The 14,482-nt window shown below is 47.4% G+C and overlaps 5 protein-coding genes across 5 annotated transcripts; 2 read left to right on the forward strand and 3 right to left on the reverse strand.

The window, feature by feature from the left end:
- Positions 1 to 1,595: 1,595 nt before the first annotated feature.
- On the forward strand, positions 1,596 to 3,556 carry Asppvi_000635 (DUF3176 domain-containing protein; the record flags this gene model as incomplete). The annotated part of the gene is made up of 2 exons (XM_043296944.1): positions 1,596 to 2,071; positions 2,173 to 3,556. The coding sequence occupies 2 exons, from the start codon at positions 1,596 to 1,598 to the stop codon at positions 3,554 to 3,556; spliced, it is 1,860 nt and encodes a 619-aa protein (XP_043152879.1).
- Positions 3,557 to 5,251: 1,695 nt separating this feature from the next.
- Positions 5,252 to 6,089, forward strand: Asppvi_000636 (uncharacterized protein; the record flags this gene model as incomplete). Its single annotated transcript, XM_043296945.1, has 2 exons — positions 5,252 to 5,435; positions 5,503 to 6,089. 2 exons carry the CDS (start codon positions 5,252 to 5,254, stop codon positions 6,087 to 6,089), a joined length of 771 nt encoding a protein of 256 aa, XP_043152880.1.
- A 1,196-nt stretch (positions 6,090 to 7,285) lies between these two features.
- On the reverse strand, positions 7,286 to 8,047 carry Asppvi_000637 (uncharacterized protein; the record flags this gene model as incomplete). The annotated part of the gene is made up of 1 exon (XM_043296946.1): positions 7,286 to 8,047. The coding sequence occupies one exon, from the start codon at positions 8,045 to 8,047 to the stop codon at positions 7,286 to 7,288; it is 762 nt and encodes a 253-aa protein (XP_043152881.1).
- Positions 8,048 to 10,611: 2,564 nt separating this feature from the next.
- Asppvi_000638 (FAD-binding oxidoreductase) lies at positions 10,612 to 12,274 on the reverse strand (the record flags this gene model as incomplete). Its single annotated transcript, XM_043296947.1, has 2 exons — positions 10,612 to 11,633; positions 11,686 to 12,274. The coding sequence occupies 2 exons, from the start codon at positions 12,272 to 12,274 to the stop codon at positions 10,612 to 10,614; spliced, it is 1,611 nt and encodes a 536-aa protein (XP_043152882.1).
- A 1,155-nt stretch (positions 12,275 to 13,429) lies between these two features.
- On the reverse strand, positions 13,430 to 14,164 carry Asppvi_000639 (uncharacterized protein; the record flags this gene model as incomplete). Its single annotated transcript, XM_043296948.1, has 1 exon — positions 13,430 to 14,164. One exon carries the CDS (start codon positions 14,162 to 14,164, stop codon positions 13,430 to 13,432), a length of 735 nt encoding a protein of 244 aa, XP_043152883.1.
- Positions 14,165 to 14,482: the final 318 nt, after the last annotated feature.

Consider the following 14,482-nt stretch of genomic DNA (forward strand, 5'->3'; position numbering starts at 1 on the left):
TATGTACAATGCACAGCTAATCAGAGAGGGCAACCAAATATAACTCTGATTTTCTGATCAATACATAGACCCTACGGCTTTCACTGCACACCAAAACCTGAGACTGCGCATGAATGCCACCTTTCACATTGCCGATCACTTGCACATTTGAATGATCGTTAGAGCCCTGATGTGCCCTTGTTTCCTATTCCAACACTTTTCTGGCGGCAGATCATAGAGCTGCATCATGATGGCCATGGAATTAATCACTGGAGCTTGGGACTGTCCCAGAACGGCTTAACCAGTGCTCCAATGCAGCTGTAGGTTGTTTAGCACAACCAATGTGGATTAAGGATGCAAAGTCCTACCAAGCTTAACTATTCCATCTGAGCCTAGGAGAGCATTCGTGGACGTTAAACACGGGTGCTGAAATCCAGGCTCGACCAGGTGGTGTAAACCATTAAGGATCTGCAAACTATCAATAGAATCACTCACGCTTCGTTTGCATATCTTACCTGAAACATAACTGAAGCCACCTTATGCTGGCCTGGCTGGAGACACACAAGATGCTCAAGAGTGAGAGGAAGGTCATTGGAGGAATGCGTCAAATGCCAAATACCTCTCCAAAACATTATGAGTAATCTAGTCTGTAGCGGAGTGCACGGGAACGCCTGGGTTGTTGCAGTGCTGGATATGGAACAGCATACATCTTATTAGCCATCTATTGCCACTACCAATTTCATTAAAACCTGTTATAATATTCTATATCCCCGACAATCTGAAGTTAACACAAGAAGAAAAAACTTGACTAGGTGGATGATGCTTAAAATTAAGATCTTAGAACATTTACACCCAGCTTATATATTAATACTATTTTCAGGCTCTAGGGTAATAGTGGTCTATAGAGCACCTCTATCGTATATAACTCTAACATTATGATTTTGATTATGGTTATAAAGGTTATGCGGTAGCATCGACGGGTTAGAATATTCCATCAATCTACATGGAATCGTACTTGGGTCGGCAAGTGGATCTCACACAGTGACCCTGGTGCTAAATGATTGACAAGCAAGCAAAAGACAGAATACCGCAGCGAACGTTGACGTGGAACTCCGATTCCACCAAGCTCGACGAAATAGCAGCTTCTTCGGTATCTTCTGGCTTCCAGTTGAGACTAACGGCAAAATAGTGAAAAAGGAAAGCAGTAACACTAGCCGTTTCGAGGGGGTCAGTTACTTTCAGTCCGATAATCATGGGGTCCAGGACATTTCTCTGTCATTTCTGTAAATGGCAGAGGCTCTCTGAGGCCGCATCCACTAAGGGTGTGGTAGCTCTCTAAAATAGGAAAGGGACCCACGGAAAAACTCTCATTAGCTGACGCGGTTGGAGCTGAAAGGCGGCACAACTAAGCTAAAATGGTGTGGGTAACTGACCAGGGTCTTAGGGGCTTAGACCACGCAGCCGTGAATCTCGCCTTGGGGGCCAAAAGCGACTTTGGATTTAACAGACTCATTCACTTTGCCTCTTCATAAATGTCATGCTTCTTGGTTTCTTATCCCCAACGTGTGTGCCAAGTGTCTTGACCCGCCTTGCCACTCCGGCAAGAGCTATCGGAGATGCAAACTGCTGCATGTGAACTCGAAGATCGCAGAGGTTCGGTGGGTGATCACCAATCTCTGCTTTCTGTTTCTGAAAGTCCACTTTCCGAGCAGTCAGGCTCGCCTTCGAACCGTCCGGACAAAACAGCGCTAGAAAAACGCTCGCAATTACGACAGGGCTCGATACCGTGGAAAATTGAAATACTTAGCTGGATTGGCAGTCTTTGTTTCTTCATCGCTACTGCTGTCGTGTTAGGGGTTCTAGATGGCCGTCCGCTTCCGGATTTACAGTTCGGCCTTAAACCCAACGCAATCATCGGAACGTTGGCCACATTTGCCGAAGCCCTTTTAATAGTGCCCGTGAGCTCTGCGATTGGGCAGACCAAATGGCTGCAAGCACTTCGAACAAAACCCATGGACGATTTTCGTACCATCGATGACGCTAGCCGGGGACCATGGGGGAGCGTCTTACTTCTAGCGCGTCGAAAGGGAGGGTGCGTCCGTTTGTCAAACCCTTTCATTCGTTAGCTCGATTGCCGGGACCCTGTGTTCATAGAAACAAATGATTTTTCTGCCCCTGCTGACTCTTCACCAGGCTCATTGCTTCATTTGGGGCTATTCTTACCATAATAGCTCTGGGTATCAGCACTTTTTTCCAACAGGCCTTGAGATATGAAACCACTTATCCTCATTCCGACGACGCTTTGATGCAAATAGCGCAGTATATGAATGGCTCAGGCTTCGCACCCATTGGACGTGGAGGTGCTGCCACCTTTGGCGTCGATACTCAGTTGCTAGCGGCCCCGTACGTTGCACTATTTAGCCCTCCCCATACCAATTTTCCGACCACAGCACACTGCGGTACCGGTAATTGTACTTGGGAATCATATCAGACATTAGGCATTTGTAACACTTGCCAAGACTTGACTGCTACACTTAAGACGACCAAGGTACATTTTGACCCTAACAACGATGCGAAGACTGCCTACGACACCAACTACTACACGCTTCCAAACGGGTTTGGTCTCACTGGGGTACAGCCAGGGGAGATGATCAACCAGGTCGCTTTCGTAACCACCAATGCGATGCTGAATATCACAACAACGTCGGCACCTAAAAGCCGCGGTAGCGTATCCGGAGATTGGGACTCCGTCGCATTTACCCATAACGGCTCGACGCTATTGAGTGTGTTTGCAGTTGGCGCATCCCCAGGCACGATACCAACCCAAACATCCAACTTTATGACCGGGCCCTTCGCCTCACCTGTCGCTTTTGAGTGCCTGCTCCAATTTTGTATTCGCAATATGCGTGCGGAATATATCAACGGCACATTATATGAAACAGAGATTTCAAATTGGACTGACCAAACTCAGTCTCTGCCAAATTCGGGCAACAATCGCGACGTCATCCTTCGATCGCCTACGTCCCCGTCTGTTTTTATTGCTACTGGCGGCGCAATTGAAAGAACGACATATTGGCTTTCCCAGCTGCTGGTTGGCAACGCCACGATGGCCACCGGTAGTAGCTACCTCAAAACTCCCGCCTACTCTTCAGACCTCATCCAAGCGTTCTACATGGCAATGAACCGTTCGACAACAGGCTTTCCAGATCTTATGGACAACCTGGCAAATAGTTTGTCTCTCAGCCTTCGAGAGATACAATATCAGCCATCTATTCATGGCAAAGCCTTTTCTGCTACCAGCCGTGCAGTCGTGGCATGGCAATGGCTGGTTATGCCGCTATTTGAGCTCGTTGCTAGCCTTGTCTTCTTAATAACGGTCATGGTGGAAACGAGGAAAGCTGGTTTAGTCCCGTGGACTAACAACGTTCTGGCATATTTCTTTCATGGGCTTAAGGAGCGACCCCGTGGCGGGAACGTTCACGAAAGTCAAGGTTCCATGGAGGAGCTAGCCCGTGAGTTGTTGATAGAGTTTCAATCCCATGAAGACGGAGGTCACTTGGTCATTGCCAATCCATGATGCTATGCTGTCTCTCAAGCTTTGGGGTTCGTTACGGAAGCAAAAGCCCCCAGAAGCTGTCGAGGTTCTATGGGCATGCCATCGCCATTGCGATCGCCTTGTATAGTATCTTCCTCGCCAACTTCGCGCTCCGTAAATTTCTTGATGCCCTCATGGAAGACCTCAATAACCAAGAGTTCACCGACCACATATGGACTATTGCCCTGTTGGGCAGAGAACACATGTTCTCCGTTTCCCTCCGCGTAACGATGAAGGTGGCCTTGTTAATCTTGTCAATTTTCATGTCCCGCATCTATGACACATATCCTAGAAAGGAATTTCCAGGCATCTGTTTAGTTTCATTGCCTGATGGAGGAAATCGATACTTATAGAGACAATAAATATTTGGACATGGACACCGTATTGAATTCAATAATTTGCCAAAATAGAAGACCTTAGATCAACTGAAAACCAAACTCTAGTGAAGGTTTTATCTATATCTTATCTTAAGCTCACAGGAGTGGAGAATGTCCAAATATCCTTAGTTTCATGATATCGACGTTCCTAGTATGTGAGCGTTCGACAAAATTCTCCGTTATCTAGAGGGCGATTGACGACTCCTCCGCTTGCCGTGGAAATATATTCTTTTCCTGTTCTGAACCTGGATTTCTCAGCCATGAAATCTCATTCCTAGATACCTTGGGTATGGTACAGAAGAGTATGGATATCTAAGTACTACTTAAGAGTGACATATTGTTAATGTTGTTACAATGTGCTTACCCAGATACGCCATCCAGAATGTGATTAAAAATCAAAGGTCTTTGGTTCTGCTTACTGCTTTGCTGAGATGTAAGAAGAAAATAATTACAGGGCAGGGCTGAAGTAAGATATTTTAATAGCTATACTAAGGATAGCGCAGAGCATGCGACCATAGTAAGGACCTAAGTAGTGGAATGTAATAATCGGTAATAACAGAAAAATTTCATGCTAGCCAGTTTCTGCAAATAGTCCGCTGTAAGGCGGTTCTTTGGGAGCCACACTGCTTTGCAGGGCTCGAATGCTAGCAGTGGGACCGTACTGCATACATCCTTACCAGGGTAGAAATTGTCAGCTGCCAAAGATGGTCGGATATTCGACCAGTTTTTGAGTGCTCCGTAATTTTTGCTCTGAGGCAGAAACAGCCTAAACAGTTTTGATAGTCAGTCACGAACTTGCTCTAGCCGAACAAAACTATAAGTAGGCTCTCCTTCTCTTCTACGTATTCTTCCATGAAAATGGTAATGCAAATCGAAATTCAATCAGGGGAACAATTCTTTACAACTAAATTGCGATCACCCAAGACTAATCAGCAGCAATAGTGGCTGAGTGGTTTAATATTCCGTTACAAACCGGAAAACTACCGTTTAGTCCCTGCACTCACCGTCTCACGTTGCTCTCTTCCTACTAACGTCTTTGCTAATGGGAGGCTTGCGTCTGGAATTCAACCAATCCCATTGGACCATGCGTTTCTCTTTGCTGTTGGTGGCTCACATAGCCCCCTGGTGCATTATCAGCTCGAATCCAACGTCCGGTAATTATTGGTTGAGGCGCGAGGCTCTTTGCTGACAGCTTTTGTCTTTTTAGGGTCGTGTGTTCATTCAACTGTCATGCACTTGGTACGACTCTTGAACTTTTTCGTCGTCATCCTGCCTCTTGACTTTCACCGCGTAGGTCATTATGTCCACCAACGGATATGAGAACTGCGTCGCTGGGACCTTCTACGGTTTTACTAACAATCAGAACAACACTTTTCACCCTGGCGATACGTTTGATTTACAATGGGGCGCAATCGACGGCGGAACGAAGTCTCTGAATATCTCTCTGGCACGGCAAGGGGGCGCGTTGCTTTCTCAGATTGCGGGTGCGTTGTCCACGTCGCATTCATCTAACAATATCGTATGTCTCTGTCTGACACAGATTTGACTCAGTCGGCGCTGTCTTCAACACGTCTAGCAACCTCTACCGCCTCGTTACGAACAAAACCGCCAACTGCACCCTTGAGCAATACACTTGGACCATCCCCACGAATTTCAACACAACCAACCCCCAGTACCAGTTCGGCTTGTTCGATGCGTCAGCCAAGCTCGGCACAGGCGGAAACGGCCTGTACGGCTGGCTAGCCTGGAGCCCGTTCTTCTACGTCAGAGACAAATCCAATGTGCTTATGACTAGTACATCAACAAATGCTTTGTTGACAGGGACCGGCACGGCGGCGACACTGACTGCCTCTGCGAGTACATCTGCCACGTCCACGCCAACCGATGGGAGGACCGACTCGTCGAATTCGAAGACTCTGGGGATCGGGGTCGGGGTCGGTGTTGGGGGTGCGGCTGTGATTCTGCTGGTTTTGCTGGCGGTGTTTTTTACACGCCGTCGACGGAGGAAATACATTCCGGCACAAGGAGAGCCAAATCCAACAGAAACTTCAGGAATGCCAGTGGAGTTGCCTGGTCAAGAGTTGTCACAGGGAAGGAAAGATACAGGGTCGAATAGATTATATGAGATGCCAGGATGACAATACGATTTGTTCAGTGCACTGTTTCAATCATGGCCACCACTAGAACTTCTACACTTACCTAGTTAGTGCGCACACTAACAGTAACCATCATATTGCTCAGAAAGCTCGATTATTATCGGACATCAGATCCGTTCCTTTGGAGACTGTAGTTTCTGACTTTGGGAAGACCTCTGAATTGTATTTTTTGGGGACTAACGCTGCTCCGGTTCGGCTTCAGAGATGTTATGTAATGCTCAGATGAGAAACCATAGGCTCACAGGAGTGGGGAATATCCATATTCATGCAATATCCTTCCATCTAGGACAAACAAAACTGTATACTCATCAGCCTAACATTTCCCAAGACCATCTTCTCTCTTCCCTCCACATTTGAAGGACAGTGGCTCGCCCTGTCTCTCCCCTCCTAGAGCTCCGGGTGTTTTACCTATTCTCCATCTTCTTCCCTTTGTTCATCACTTCCTTAATTTATCTGTTTACTTGTTCTGCTATGATATATTAAGTAATATAATAATAATAAAGGCCTTACATGTAAGGAAGCCAGAAAGTACTAGGGCATCATGCCTAAGTAATTCACTAAATAGAACCCTCCTGTTAGTCTTGACTATGAGCCGTGTCAATATCAATCCAACATAGTGAGAGAAAGGGATAATAGTAAACACGCCTGCACGTGCGTCTGTACAAGAAGTTTGTGTTCCTATATAGAGAGCTTATTGCCATGCGCTCCTCTCACTCATCCCCTGCTTGCCTTAGTTATTTGGACTGACTTGTCTTCCTTTTTAGGGTTCTAGGGCTTCACCTGCATGTTTCCACCTTGTAATTGCTTCTTTGTTTTGATCTATTGTACTCATCTTACTATACTAAATTACAACACCTACTGCTGCTTGCTGTCCTGCCTTCTCTATGCAATCTTCAATACTCACATTCTCTCAGCTAGCCTACTCTTAGGATTGTGAGGTCTCTTACTACCCTACCATACCAAATTCCAATCAAAGTGAATCAATGACACCGCATGCAACGGAGCTTTTAAATAAGTTGAAGAGCCGGCCAAGTTAAAGCCACAGATCAATTAAGGTAATAAAACATGTAAGGAAGGCTCCAATACGCCCCACATTCCAGAAGAGAAAAATGTCTACATATTGGCTGTCAACAGTGCACTGATCACTGTCTGATTGATCAGTTGCCCAAGGGTAGTGATTAAACCAACTCCCATTCTTCCCCAAGTAGCCTCCCTGAATCGGTATACGTGATATGGTCACTCTTGTCACCTGAATTATACCTAACACCGAATCCTTGATTGAATGCTCCAAAATTAAAGGTCGATATCTCACCATCTTTTCCCACATACCCATCCTTAGCCGATTTGATCATGGTAGTAGAAGAGGAGCCGACGGCAATAATTCGAACTTGGTCAGAGCTGATGAAAAGAGGCGTCCCTAAGGTCTGAGTGCCATCTTCTTTTAGTTCGATGCGAAATTTTGTCCTTTCTGTGTCGGACACCCTTATCCACTTGTTGTCCAGGTACCAGAACTGACTGGGATACCGCTTGCGCCGGATAAAGAATTCCCCATTATTAAGATGGGCCGCCAAGTTAACGTCTTGCACAATGGGGATATAGGTGTTATTGAACCATGTGTTGGAATTAAACTGATGTAAGACGACACTGCCCACGATAGATTGGAATCTCGCATCGCTAATCGTAAAATCGCGCGAACACATGTGTCTGACGAGCTCCCTTAGATCGTCCTGGTCATTGGACTGGAACGTCCAGACCTGTGCAGATAGAGATTCGAGTTTGTTAAAGTTATACTTATTGTTATAGATATCTGGGTATGTCTGAAGGAAACGGTAAAAGCGATCTGCTGTCTCCCGGTTAGGAGACATTAAGAGATTGTACGCAGCATCTCCAGCATGACGACCATCCTTGCCGCGGTACACTGCAATACTGTAGAAAGGCATTGCGCGTCAGATAATAAGAGGACCTGAATAGAAGATATAAAATGGCGATGAGTTGATGGATATGTTCGGGGGATGGCTTAGGCATTCTGTGGGCAGGGGGCACTACCTGTTCTTATATGTGCATTGCCGCAGAGGTTGCAGCATTATCTCCATTATCTCATCACCCCGGCCTTTCCGATAAAGTCGGATGAGGACGGACATATTTAGTTTTAAGGCAGGCAATCATATGTTCATATTCCGATCTGACAGCATCAGTAGAATCTGGACGCTGATGGATGTAACAGTGGAGAGTAATGATCTCACTATATTCAAATAGAGCCTGGATCAACCCAAAGTCCTAAATTTTAATGATAGTTCGCGGAGCCTAATTTCTAGCATTAATTGGAGTAAAACACCATAAGAGGGAGAGATGACATCTGCATTAGAGGATGGAAAAGTCAAATAACTTCAGTAATGTTACGGAAGAGGCTAGTCGTGTCTGGATTAATCACATACTAATGGGAAATTCGTAACACAATTTTGAGAGCTGAACATCCAAATATGACTTGACAATGGCTGGTGCCATATGGTTGACGACTGGAAGCTTACTGAAAACAGAATCTCAGCTTTGGGATCCTGGAATTTAGGTTTAAGGTATTGCAACAGTGTTTGCATTTGTCGATGCTGGCCCGGACGGCCCGGATCTACCATCTGTCCCACAGCAGGGGCGGATGGCCGGGCATTAGAGAGGCTCGGCTCTCCCACTGCTGAAACCTGGGCCCTACAGAGGGGAGTTTTATGTTTTCTTTGAAGCCAATTTTGGAATGTTTCGTTCAAGCCTCAGGCCGTTCTCGGAGGATCACTGACCAGTCACGAGCCTTGAAAGGCTGGGTCTGACGTTATTGATGCTGCCATGAATGTCCCGGAAACAGACCACGGGGTGTTCCTTTTTTGCGGACCGATAACTATATCAAAATACAGCTGAAGGACGATCGGATTTCCTCAGGGCCTGCAAGCCTGGCTGACAAGTGGCCTGCGTTGACCCAAGCTGGCTTTGATTGTGTCGACACCATCATGATGGTCAATGATAGCGAAGTGACGACTAAGGTTACCCGCGTAGCTCTTGATCAGATTATATCCGGATCCGAGGCCCTGGAAACTGCGTGGAATGGCGCGTTTAGATGGCTTGCAGAAGAACACACTTGGTCCAATGATGTTACAAATCGCGGAATGTAACGAGTGAATGTGGATTGGGTTATATTGTAACCTTGTATCCTCCGGATGTATGGATGTCGCCTATTATGATCTCCTTGTCATCCTCATAGCCTGACGAGTAGGTATATGAAGGTATACTGAGGCATCGCCTCCTTGTCTGTCCTGGAGAAGACAAGGATTAGTCTTGTTATCTTCGCGTAACCCTATTCTCTGTAGATGTAATCTACCTCTTACCTTGGTTCGGAATTTGCCATACCTGCCTATTAGATGGATATTTCTCCTGCTATCGCGTTATCCGCCGCAGAGAGCTAGACAGACAGCGCTCTTCCTAGCCTCCGAGATACGATTCCGGTAGCATAAATGTACACTCGTTAGATACTAGATTGGAAAGAAGCGCTTCATTGATTTATCATTCGTACGCCAGATACTAGCGATTTCTGAATTTATAACAGTATCGCGATGTCCAACTTCCTCCCTCTGCGGACCACTGCCAAGAACCAAAAGCAATGAGCAGAACTTCTCTCGGCTAATTAACGAGGTGATGCTGTTAACCAATGCGGAATCTCTGAGATTCCTCCGAATCTGTCTGTGTACATGACTGCTGGGAGGCATAGGCGACAGCATCGTAGCCAACTACAGAGAATGAATGCCGGGAGTTCTTAATCCGCAAAAGGGTTGGATATGACGAAACCGAGCGACTGGCAGCATTGGTGAGACTTAGAAAATCCGGCGGGTTGCTTTGCGGTACTTACTCGACCATCGACGGGTTGCAAGAAGGGCCAGAACCTTGTCCAGCCCGCCCTTGAACTACAGTGAGACAAACTGCCCGGAGGCTCTCATTGTATTTACTATGGCGCCCCAGTACAACGGCATGTCCAGTGAGCGCGGATGAAACGCTGTGATTTGTCGAGTGTGAATACCCTAGGAAATATCTTGAATTTTTATCTCAATCCGCTATATTGGCACTGGTTAAGACAGCAGGAATAATAAGGTCTTGTTGGATAATCCGCCCGAGTTGTTATTGTATGCTGAATGCATAGAAACAAAATGCAGAGGGATGAGCATCTGATCCTTCTAACCTGCTCAATAGTAGCATATACAGCAAACCAATGCGAAATCGGAAAGATACAGTAAAAATTCGCGAATGGGACACAATTCGGCGGATGAACCATGAAAGCAAGCCAAATCTTATCGGTCAAATTCGAGAGACTCTCTGTGAATCCTTTAGTTCCTCCGCGCGGTAAGAATTGCTGACAGGTCTTTAGGGAGCGGACCACTAACAAGGTAGACAAAGTGTTGAGGCCAGCTCTTGAGACTCAAATTTATTAATGTGCCACATAGTACACAGGTGGGAATGCATACTTAAAGTTTTAGATTTGAGGATTCAGCTTGAAACCTCCTGTACAGCCTCTCTGAAACAGCCCGTCTGGGTCATACTTTCTGCTGACCTCTGTGAGGAAGCGTAGATTCTCCTCGCCGTATCTTTCCAACGGTCTCTGCCACTGCGCACAGTAGTTCAGGTAGCGGAATGGATGGTCTGTCCCATTGGCTGTAGCGACCGCGTCGATTTTCTCAATAGTTTCGCGTATAGAAGCGTAGACGCGCTTGTCATCCCCCGCCCTCTGCCAATACACGGAGAAACTGAGGATGAGGAGCGCATCATCCGTTCCCTCATGAATGCCGAGCACATTTGCGTCACCTTTCGCTGCCCACGAGGGCAGGAACGGTTGCATGGCAATCGTCCAGATTAACCCCTTCACCTTCCGCAGGGAGGCGATGGCCTCCTCATGGGCGGCACGTGCAGCTAACATCGTGGGCAAATCGTTCTTGATGGTCGTAGTACCGAAGGACCATCTTTGGCCTGGGGGACAGGTGCCGCTCATCTCTATCACAGCGGACGTCACTGTGTGGACTCTAAAGGTGCTCCACAAACGCCAGAGAGATGCGAAGCCCGAATTCTTCCAGTAAACCGGCCATTTCTTGGGTTCTTCCGGTGGTTTTGTGTAGGCCAGATGGACCGTGACTGCCTGCATGCCTAACCCCTGTACGTAGGTGAAACAGGCGATAGGCGCCGCGGCATGGGTATCGACAGACCCTCCGCTTATTTTGGGATCGGCGTGTTTTGCACTCTCATGTAAGGCCACGAGCGCCTTGGTGGACTGTGAATTGGGAGCGTACATGAACCCACTCCAGATTTGCGTGGACGGGAAGCAGCGCACTGTAAAGCGGGTGACGATGCCGAAATTGTTCGAGCCGCCTTTAAGGGCACGCCAAAGATCGGGATGGGACGAGGCAGAGGCCGTAACAACCTTACCTGAGGCGAGAACGACTTCGTAGGCTAGGACATTCGAGCAGGCCAGACCGAAGCGTGGTGTGAAGAAGGATATACCGCCTATATAGTTGGTCAGTTGAGAATATGTTAAGGCAGAAACAGTTATACTCACCCCCCAATGTATACCCAGCCACTCCGACATCAGAGCTTCTGCCTCCTACAACAGCGAGACCCTTCTCATCTAGTATCCGTGATGCTTCAGCCCAACGGACCCCTGCTCCCAGGGCTACGCTTTCTCTGTCATCAGAGACCGTCACTTCCCGAAACAGAGAGAGGTCGATCAACACGCCTCCTTTGGCGCTTGCACCGCCAGGTACAGGAGATTGACCACCGCCCCGGACAGCGAACAAAACATCATCAGATTCTCTCCTCGGCAGCGTCCTTCGCTCGTCATATTCCCGTTTAAGGATGTCGATGGCCGTGGCCAACTCACCAACATCACGTGGCTGGACTATGCAGGCTTGCACGACCTCACGTTCCTGTTGGGCCCAGTAGGTGTTTATTGATTTGCGAAAGGCGTCTCCATCGCGATGCAAAAGCACAATGTGTGGCAGTGCCTTTGCGAGCTTGCTTACAGGACTCGAATTCGTTGGAACTTCTAGCTGCGGTCGCGTTTGGGGCGGAGATTTTGTCGTTCGCAGGAACCAAACAACTGCAAATACGGCGGTCGCAATGCCCAGGGAAATTAGAAGAGTGGCCATGCTGCCTTACGCGAGAGGCGGGCCCGACGGGTAATGCTGCTGGATGGAATCCGTGAGCTGCGAGGATCCCATGGGATCGGCGGCGATTTTGAATCTCACCCGCTTTCCATACTGGGGCAGTGCAGCCGCCTTAGTTCGTGGGAACGGCGCCAAGGACTGGACCTGTTGAACAAACAGATGGCAACGGACAGTAATCGCACATTCCCCCATATAGATGGTGGTGTCAATTACTACACGGTGGATTTACTGGTAGCTGTTGTCGCACGTATCATGAAGCAAATAGAAAATATCAGCCAAGACTCAGCCTGCGATGGCTTCATGAACGTAAGAGGATACGTAGTGGGGTTATTGAGTCGACGGCAATCTACCTATTTTAGCTCTCTAGTGACTTCTTGCGCTTTCATTATTCACATTCCCATCATTTCCCATGGAGCGGTTTTGATCGTCTCCATCGCCTACCATTATCATTTTTTAGGACTCAATCATCGCTTAGTTCATTTTGCGGAGGTAAGCTCATGCTCTCTTATGACTGATTGAAGATGATCTCATGACATAGCAGTCGAGTTGAAACTAATACGCTACATGGCTAAGGACCAGACTGCCCAATGCCGATTAGCCTGGAACCTACCATATTCCTATGCATTTTAGAACCGCCTCGCCTAAAGGCAAGTTTTAGCTAACATGAAGAATAATAGTTGCAACAAGTCAGCCAAGCACTTGAATGATTAAACAGCTGGGGTATATGTACAAACTTTGCTCAAAGATAGGGAAAGTTCACCGATAATATATAAATATATGTCCCGTCCTCGACGAGTTGCTCTGAGACAACCATGTATACGTACTTGTGAAAATGGTGGCACGCCCTGGATATTACAACCATACAACGGGGTCCTCAGAGATATATTAGTTTGGTCAACAACGTGATGTCAACTTCTTCGGCGCCAATCCAGACATATCGGCCGTATCTCCAACTCAAAAGCGTATATATATATGTAAGTTATTCAGACTAACAACTAACATCACAGGTTTGAAAAAATCAACATTCAGTCCCATATCAGAAAGCTAACACATCGCCCAGACTCGACAGCTTCCTTCGATCTCGATCACAAGTCTCCTACCCCTACCTCCTAGGAAGCGTTGCAAACTAAAGAGAGCTTATTTGAGTTCACCCTCTCCAACGCAGCGCTTGACTGGATAAGTATCGCTCAGACAAGTCGTAACCACACCCTTCACCCAGTTCAGCGTTGCGTCATTATAGGTATAAGTCTCGTCGGTAAACGAATCTGCCTGGTAGTACTCAAACTGTCCGCTGCCAGGCGAGCCAGTGAAGACATAGCCTCTTTTGCGGTGCGTCAAAGGATTGCTCACTATCGCTCCCCATTTGTTCTTGGGGATGGTCATGGTCACGGTGCCAGTGAGGGTGCTGGTTTTGGTGTACTGGTAGTTCGTGGTCACGCCGACTTGGAGGAATTTCTCGACAGTCGCAGTGAAGGAAGTTCCGACCGAGATGCTGTTGGCGATCGATTGGCCTGATGCCATGGCGACGGTTGCGTCAGCTTGGTTGGCGTGGACGATGGTGGACATGGGAATGTCCCAGCCGAGAAATTCCTGATCGGGAAGCGGGATAATTATCTGGGGATCTCCCCGCTTCTGCAGGCCGTTGAAGTTGGCAGACTTGAGGGACCGCGGGAAGTTGTCGGTGGGAGTCTCGAGCAAGGTGCCATTGAGGTGAGAGGCGAGGTCCGTTTTCTCGATGGTTTTGGTAGTCCCATCAGCGAGAAGCAGGATCGCCTTGTCGGTATCAACATGGTCGGTGGGAAGAGCCGCAGCGAGAGCGCTACTGGCATACAAGGCTGTGAAGATCACGAAAGGGAGATTCATTTTATACATCTTAAAAGTTAACTTTTGTAGACTTGGGATGGAAATGTAAAGACAGAATGTAAAAGATAGGAGGAAGAACCGGCTCATATAGCACGAAGCCGAGGATTGTGATCTCAGATATGCGCCGTCCTAATAGATCCGTGTCCCAGTACATGTACGCCCAGATCCCCTACAGACACTGTATATCACACAGTGAATCGAGTATTCGGAGTTATACAGGACTATCATGGTCAAGCTAGAGGAATTCCCCGAAGAGTCACCGACGATGCTGAACATTTGAGACGTATTAAGGCCGAAGGATCAAATCCTCACCCTTAATACGCAAAA

The sequence above is a fragment of the Aspergillus pseudoviridinutans genome (assembly GCF_018340605.1).
Source record: "Aspergillus pseudoviridinutans IFM 55266 DNA, scaffold_1, whole genome shotgun sequence".
NCBI lineage: Eukaryota > Fungi > Ascomycota > Eurotiomycetes > Eurotiales > Aspergillaceae > Aspergillus > Aspergillus pseudoviridinutans.